The 9,162-nt window shown below is 29.7% G+C and overlaps 1 protein-coding gene across 1 annotated transcript; it reads left to right on the top strand.

The window, feature by feature from the left end:
• The first annotated feature begins 905 nt into the window (after positions 1 to 905).
• On the top strand, positions 906 to 5,418 carry LOC145954497 (flavonoid 3',5'-methyltransferase-like). Its single transcript, XM_083068825.1, has 3 exons — positions 906 to 1,050; positions 1,683 to 1,815; positions 3,069 to 5,418. Exons 1-3 carry the CDS (start codon positions 910 to 912, stop codon positions 3,392 to 3,394), a joined length of 600 nt encoding a protein of 199 aa, XP_082924951.1. The 5' UTR covers positions 906 to 909; the 3' UTR covers positions 3,395 to 5,418.
• The last annotated feature ends 3,744 nt before the right edge of the window (positions 5,419 to 9,162 follow it).

The raw sequence follows: 9,162 nt of genomic DNA, 5'->3' as shown, positions 1-9,162 counted from the left end.
GTGCGAGACACTCTGTTGATGGCTCCACTATCAATATAGATTTAACTAAACTAGATATTAACTCTAAAATAACAAGACCTGTTTATGAAAATAATCAACAAGAAGATGATTTTAATCCACGCTTTACTCATTTTTCCTGTAAGAATTCTCTTGTTAAATAATCTGGTAAAGTGTTTAATTCTCCTCTAATATGCTCAATTTCGAAGTCAAAACAGGATAATAAAGCTTACCATCTTGCAAAAATATGTTTAGAAACTAAATTTTTAACACCTTTTTGTAAAATTGAAGGGGCTGCTTTGCAGTCGGTTCTAATTAAAATTTTTTTTTGAAAACAAATCATCTTGAAATTTTTGTAAACATAATACAATAGATAATATTTCTTTTTTGACAGTAGAATATTTTTGTTGAGCAGGATGCCAAATACCTGAGTAATACCTGACAATGTATAAAATAATTTTATAATTATCCATCAATTTAAATTAATGAAATGAAATATCAAATGATTTTCAAATTTTCTAAAAATTTGCAGATTTGATCTATGCATTAAGAACTTTAAATTGAACGGTTTGATCGTTAAAATTTGATGTAGAATATGAGTTATTGAACGGAATAAGTCTAAGTAGACTTACTCCTGGAGTAAAATGATCCTTTTATTCTATACCAAATTAGTTCATGGCACTAAACTGATTAAATCTTACGGAATTTTCCTTTTATTCTTTTCAAAAAAAAATATTAAGAATATAAGGAACATATTTGGTTTGGAATGTGTATTGAGACTAAAACCACACATTTTTTCTTTTGGACATCAGCTAAAAAGCTTCTAATTAATGGAGTTAACTATGTATATATAAATTTAAGTCTATTCTTTTATTTGAATGATTTAAGACTGTGTATATTTGCAGGAGTTTGATGAATGTGCCAGTAGATGAGGCCCAGTTCATGTCTATTCTACTTAAAGTCATGAACGCGAAGAAAACACTAGAAATTGGAGTTTTCACGGGTTATTCTCTTCTTTCTACAACAGCTCTTGCTCTTCCTTCTGATGGCAAGGTATAACCTTTTGACATATTTTTTTTAAGTTTTTGTCTGTATATATAAAATAAGTCAAATAATCAGAAATGATTGATAAGTCAATTAACTTTTTTTACTTAATAGTTTGTGATTACATAATGTTGGTAATATGAGAAGGAGAGAAATAGAGATCATAGATATAAGTCAAATAGAGAGAATAAGTCTCAAGAGGTATCATTTTGATTGATTATAGAATGCAGAAAATTTGCATGGTGCTCTTATTCATCCCCTGAATTGAGCACTGACAAGTAATTAACTATAATAAACTCATTATGTGGGTAACTAACTGTATCAGAATTTTAAACTCTAATAGCCCTCCAGGAACAGGTAGTGGTGGTAAAATTAACCATGACCAGCTTGAACACATAATAACCTGAATGGTAAGGCTTCATTTCCATCATTTTTTCTGCTACGTATTCCCCATCACTGTATTTCCATTGATTTGACAAGCTCCTGAGAGTGGCTCACGTTGCCGAAGTTGGCTTGTATTGTCATAATCTCCTTTGCTTTGTTTTAGAAACCAACCGTCCAACCCTTATATATAAAGTATATAAAGTATAGTGTTACACTAATATTATTATAATTATATATATATTTTGTAAATGTGGCAGATAATAGGAATTGACGTGGATAGAGAAGCGTATGAAACTGGATTGCCCTTCATGCAAAAGGCAGGAGTGGAGCACAAAATTGACTTTATCCAAGCGGATGCATTATCGGCACTTCATGATCTTATAGATGTAAGTCCTTTTTTTTTTGGGCTTAATAACATTTTTAGATTTCATACTTATGTGCCATTATAAAAAATTAAAAAAAGGAGAGTGCTTGTTCATATTTAGAATTTATAACTAATTAATGATTTGATTTTAACAATTAGAAAATTATGAGGATTAAATGTAAATAATTAAAATTAAAATTATACATTGAATAAAGAGCGCGATTACACATCAACGTGGTTATAATTGAGTTCATGCTTAAGGAATTTTTATGGATTGATTATTATGATTCTATCATAAATTTATGGTCGACCCAAGGTCTATTAACTTTGCATGCAGACGGTTCTATTAAAAATTCAGATAAGCTATGATAAATCGCTTGACGGACAATATACAATTGAATAAGCTACTATAGTTTATGTTAGTTCTAAAATAAATAATATAGTTAAATAATGTTCCAGAATTAATAGAGTGGAGATTTATTGAAAAAGTTTTAAAGATATAAGGATTCAGTTATAAATAGTTAAACAATAAGAATTTAAAACTGAATTTATTTTTTTTTATATATTGTCAGTATAATTTTATACAGTATTAACCGGACAAAAATTATCTCAGGTGCGACTTTTAGAGTAATTTTATAATTTATACCATTAGTTCATTCTAATCATTTTCTTAATAAAAAAAACCAATAAAAAAAACTTACATAATACATATTACTATGGACTGTGCATTTTGGGCTTTACGAGTTTGATTTTGTGAGTTGCATTATATCTTCCTCCCAAAAGAAACAACCTTAGGATTTGTTTGTTAAAACTTTAAAATAAGTGTTTTTAAATAAGTACTTTTAAAAAAAATTTAAGAAATAAATAAGAGTTACTTCTTAAAAAAAACAGAAAATCACTTATGTTTTTTTTTTTTAAAAAAAACTTAGACAAACGCATAATTTTTTTTTAATAAAAAAAGTGCTTATTTTATTAAAAAAAAAAGTTTTTAGACGAAAAAAAATTCAAACAAACAGACCGTAGCCACCTCGAAATTACATGGTATTACATGTGTAGACTTCGTGGGCGCAACGTTGGAAAAATAAATAAACCAAAAACCAATGGTAGAAAATGTGAGAATCCCAATAGTATATACAGTACCATGTTTGAAAATTTAATTTGGATTCATTGTTATGTAATAACGTGGCAGATAATATATGATTGTATAAGAAAAGTTTTATTACAAACAACACATTGTAATTGAATCTTTTTATGGTAAAAAATCATATTTTAACAGTAGTTCTGGATTTTCATGATAATAGTGTACTGGAGAAAGTCACTGGTGTGTTCTATTCAATATTGTTTTTGAATGCGAAATTGGTGAAGAATGGTGGAATAATTGCATTGTGGAATGGTACAGTGGCCATGTCCGAAGAGGAAAAATTTGAGGGCATACTGTGGGAAAATAGGAAGCCTACAATGGAATTCAACAGCTACATAGCGAATGATAAACGCATTGAGTCATCAATTCTTGTCTTTAATCTCTTCAAAGGGGACGAACACAACAACAACAATAATAAAGGCACAATAATTATATTTATATCAATAAATTTTAAATCGGTCTGAGTTTGTTGAAAATGGGTGATCAGTTTGTCATTATAAATCGGGTCGTAATATACTTTAACTCTTGTGAAATTCTGCATATTGTTCCACATGCTCATTTAATTACCTTTCAACACTCACGATACACATTCTTCTGCTTTAATTATTGTTGCGCATTCATTAGTGTAGAACATTCAAAGTGTAAGTTCTCCTTTTCTTATCCACTAAACCTAGATTTTATAGGCTTGTGCTTATATATTGAAATTCCATTTTTTTTTTGGTGGAAAAATTTGTCATGTCAAGGAGTGATTATTTCTCATAAATTTGGATCATAATTTAGTTATGTTTTTATAACCTATCATATTGGGTGCTTATCTAAACTTAAATTAATTCAAGAGTTTTAAATTAAATTAATTGAAATCTTTAATGTATTTATATTTAATGACAATATTCAAAAGTTAAATAATAATTTTTAAAATTAATGAACATGACTCATATATTAATTGTCCAATAAACGGATTCACTTCATGAAAGGTGGGTAATTGACTCATTAATAAACTTATAATAAATTAAGGATGTAAAAGTAATCTTATCATCTTACCTTTCTTATAATTAAGACAAAAATAAGGCTCTCATTTATTCCTTTTATATAGCAAAGTGTTAGATATAGAAACAAAGTATCTACTATTGAAATGAATGACTATTCTTTATTAGGTTAGAGACCGGGAATGTACACAAGATGAGTATTTTTTTAGGGGTGTGCAAAAAATCTAAATTATTTTGAACCGATCCACAACTAATTTGATCCACATTGAAAATTTTGATCTATTTTGAAAAAAAAAATCAAACCGATATACTTTACAAAAATAATTTAGTTATTTAATCCATTTTTATAAAATAGGTAAGTTCAATTTGGTTTGACTTTTTTTTTTTAAATCAATCCATATATAAGTAAAAAATAGATAATTACATCGCATCAAATCGATCAAGCTTCAAAAAAATTGATTCATATTTTAAAAATCAAATTGATTCACTTTATAAAAAACAAATTGGTTAATTGATCCATTTTTATAAAATGTATTGGTTTAATTCGGTTTAGATTTTTCAAAAATCCAATCCATGAACACCTCTAATTCTCCTTCTAATGCAGTTGATTTCATACTAACTTAGTTAAGATAAGTCATTATCACTTATGTCATCTACTATTAATATTACTTGTTATAATCTAATGTCATTTTTTACTTTTCTCGTAAGTTCTTTAAGTTGTATTTGATGCATACTTCTTTTTTGACAATTATTTTGTCCTATAGTCAATACAATTATAATTTCAAGATATAATATAAAAAAGTGTTTTTTTTTATTAAGTCCAATATTTTTTTAAAGTTGGTCAACATCTTTATCCCATCAACTTGTGATGGATTGAACAAACTGATTTTTTTTTTATAAACTTGCCAAAAAGTGAGGGAATTAGGTTGACTTATCTCTGTCAACTCTACCCACACTTCCACTCCACCAAATACACTCCCTCAACTTTTCCTCACTCCTATATTTTTACTTCCTGTCCATTCAACTTCCATACAATCAAACAATGTATAAGAAATTTATCCGAAGAACTTGTATCCCAAGAAATTTTAAAGTTTAAGAAAATATCACATCCAATTTAATTTTTATTATTTAAATTATAAATTATAAGTATTTGGGTTTAAATATTTTAATTTACTATAATTTTATTAATATTTTTTGGTCATTATTGTTTTTGGCTTATTAAAAGAGTAAAACATAACTTAAACATATACGCAATTTTAGAATATGTTAAGAAAAAAACCTTAACAACAGTTCAAACTTTATTTTATTAAAAATCCCATCTTTATTTTCATTAATGGCTGCATAAAAAATCTCATAGATTCAAATATTAAATATCTACAACATTATAAACAAAGCAAATAATGTGACCCATGTTTCATTGACAGTTAAACGTATAAGTTCGGCTCAAGAATGTCAAAATCTAACAGACAAGAAAAAAGACCAAAAAAAAAAAAAAAAAAGAACGAGGTGAGTTCAAGCTAACCATTTAGGGCCCTAAATTTTAGTCCCAGCTTTTCTGAAAAGATAAAATTTTGGATCTAAACATGAACAAAATAAAAGATCAGGAAACAAACTGGACCTTTGTTTGGGCCAAGCTTGTATCGGTCCAATATAGGGGTATTACAAAAAAGATTCATAGAAAAGAAAATAATACAAATAATAGCAAGAATAAAGTAATGTTCAAACCAAAAATATACGCATGATTAATAAAATAAAATAAAAATAATGAAAAAAACAACATAGTTACTAATTAAGAGATACATGTGACATACCGAAACGAGCTTATATTTTTTAAACAAAATGCATTTACTCTTAACACTATCTATATATATTACTTGATATAAGTAAAAAATATTAATAATTATTTCAATGATTTTTACCCATAATTTTTGGAAGACTTGAAAAACTAAAAAGGATTTTACTAATATACTAGCAAGTTTTTAATACAATTTTCTTAAAATGCACTCACAATATTATATATTGTAACTTGATATAATATTTTAATGATCAATTTCGAAAATTAAAATAATGCTTGATCAGTGAAAAATAAATTTCATAATAATAATTTAGTTATTAGCTTTAAAAATACTGTATAATTATGTTCATATATCAATAAAAACAAGTGAATATAATAAGCTAATAAATAAGACATTTTTCACATTTATAATTTTCATGTATATGAATCTAAGATATGTTTTATATTTTGAATTGGTGAAAAAATAATTCAAAATCGTGTATAAATTCATAAATTCTTTACTGTTTTTAAAGGACAAATTAAATTAACTTAAATATAACAATTAAGGAATAAAAAATAATCTTTTAAAAAGTAAATGACTGGAACGAATTTTTACATTTAGATAAAGGAAGAATATCATTTTAATTACTTGCATTGGTGACAAAATTCTCAATGAAACAAAAAATTGAGTAGCTTGGCATGAAAATATCAAGGGAATGGGTAATGGTGAGTAGAATGCAGCTTTTGATTTGCTATACTCTGTAATACACGTATCTGTAGGAAATTGGAAGGATGATAATAACTAATACTATTCTGAGTTTTGGCTTGCTGGTCATGGTCATGGTCATGGTCATGCCCCCACCACTTTCTTTTAGCAGTAAGATCTCCAACCATGAAGAGGTCCCTTTCCTATTATGGGAACCTCATTTCATATAAATTTTTATTAATGGCCATTAATAATGTTCACATATATTGGGTCGATCATGGGGTATGAGTCTATAACCTTTCTATGATGCACCTACAAACAATTACATTAAAATACTCAAAGTTGGAAAAATGATTCCACTTAGGTTTTTCTTCCAAGGCTCTCCCGAAGAATCTACGTACTACAGCTACCTTTCTTTTTCTTTTGAATTCTGTTGGTTGTGCTTCTGTTCTGTGTTCATCATCTTTCTTTTCACCCATTGTGTAATAATATTGGTCTCTTTTTACATTTTTTTAATATTATACTTGTCTCAAATTTTAGTATTTTATTATAATATTTAAATAAGACGAGAATTTATTATCACGCTCAACAGGCCAATCATCACTTCAATGATGGGCCTCTGAGTTAACGGGGATTCTAAATTCTAGTATTTTAGATCCATGATTGATTTCGTGCACTATACAACAAAACGACAAGAGTGTTTAGATTGAATGGCTGCGAAGATAGCCACGCGTCTTCTTCAACTTTATGTTAAAAAATAATGAAATGTTGCTCAAGATATTTTACTTGGACAAAGGACAACATTAACAAAAAAATAAATACACATAATTGCATAGACGTGGAATATTTTTTGGACGCTATCGTCACCCAAAATCTTCTTTGCTTTTTTAAAAGATCACACTCCGTTCTGGAAGTTGGAACACGGTTATAATCTTGTATCCACAATATTTATATTATTTAATTTATCTGTGACCCATAATAGTTTGATTTGTTATATGTAACGAAAAATCCTCAGTGGTCCAATAGTATGATTTGCTGGAAACTATACAATTCAAAGCCTAAGAGTGGATTTCTCATTTTGGCCAATAGGATTAGAATATACAATACTCCCTTATAATTAATTGCAGTATCAACATAACTAAGCCTTAAATATGAATTTCTTCCCCAATTACTTGGATGTAGTAGACTCATCAATTTGTACTATATGGATAATGCATAAGGGTGTTTGAGATTTATGATTATGACCACAACTTCCACGCGAGGAGTGCTGGTAATAGTTTTTCTAAAACTCTTGGTGCACGATCTTCTGATTCAGAAGAGAAGTTTATTGGCCAATGTTAGAGGTAAAACTGATATAAATGTCAGTTAAGTTGTTTTATATATATATAGTGTAGCTTTTCTATTGTAACACATTCAGATTTATTTTAGCAATAACAAAAGAAGTTTTTCCTCTCTGTTCTCTCTGTTCTCTCAAACGGAGATTCACACATTCACATGGTATCAGTTACGCCACGATCCTAGGTCTCTCTTATGGTTTCCGCAGAAACTCTGTTTCACCCTCATGTCTTCTCCAATGCGATCTCATCCAAACTAACGGATGATAATTTCCTCACCTGGATGCAACATGCAGAAGCGACGATCAAGGGTTTCCGCTTACAAAGACATATCGATGGAGCCACATCAATCCCTGCAAAATTCTTGACTACGGATGATGAACGGAAGGGTTCGGTAAATGCTGCATTCGAAAATTATGAGCAACAAGACAACCTATTGAAATCTTGGTTGCTTGAATCTATGGATTCACAATTTAAGATCCGCATGGTTGGGTGCGTATGGTCGTATCAAATCTGGCATGCCTTGAAAGTGTATTTCGCTTCTCAAACGCGAGCGCGTGTCAAGCAATTAAAGATTCAACTTCGCAACATCAAGAAAACTGGATCGATCGCTGAGTACCTTGTCCAGGTGAAACAAATCGTTGAAACCCTAGCTGCAATCGAATCGCCGTTATCAGTTGAAGATCACATAGACGCAATCTTTGATGGTCTTGACGAAGACTATGATGGATTCATCACTTCGTGTATCACACGGACTGAAGCATACACTGTTGCAGAAATTGAAGCTCTTCTGATGCATCAAGAAGAACGTCTTGAGAGGCATAAGAAACGTGAGTCGCTCACTCCTCAGGCAAATATTGCTCAGTCTCAACCCAAGAAAGGTAATCTTGTGACCAATCGCGGGCGTGGACGTGGTCAGAATCGTGGAAGAGGCAGGTCTGGCCGCTCGAATCAACATAGCTTTGGTGGAGGTCGAGCGCAACGAATTCAATGTCAACTGTGTGGCAAATTGGGACATTCTGCCTATCATTGCTGGTCTCGTTTTGATGAAAATCTCCCAGACCCCAAGACCACTCAGCAGAACACATCTGATGTTGTTATACAAGAACCTCTCCATCAAGCTATGACAGCAACCTCTGCAACTTAATCTTCTTTGGATGAAACTTGGTACTCGAATACAGGTGCATCAAATCATTTTACTAATGACTTCTCAAATCTAATGATCAAAACTCCTTTTGTAGTAACAGAAAAGGTAGTAGTTGGTAATGGTAATTGCCTACCTATCCACAATATTGGCACTTCTAAACTCAAAAATCCTTCCAACAATATTGCTTTTACTCTTAATAAGTTGTTACATGTACCACATATAACTAAAAATCTATTAAGTGTTGCTCAATTTGCCAAAGAAAACTCATGTTTCTTTGAATTTCAT

The sequence above is a fragment of the Cajanus cajan genome, chromosome 2, assembly GCF_000230855.2.
Source record: "Cajanus cajan strain Asha chromosome 2, NIPB_CcT2T_4, whole genome shotgun sequence".
Taxonomy (NCBI): Eukaryota; Viridiplantae; Streptophyta; class Magnoliopsida; order Fabales; family Fabaceae; genus Cajanus; species Cajanus cajan.
This window is presented reverse-complemented; position numbering and strand designations above follow the sequence as displayed.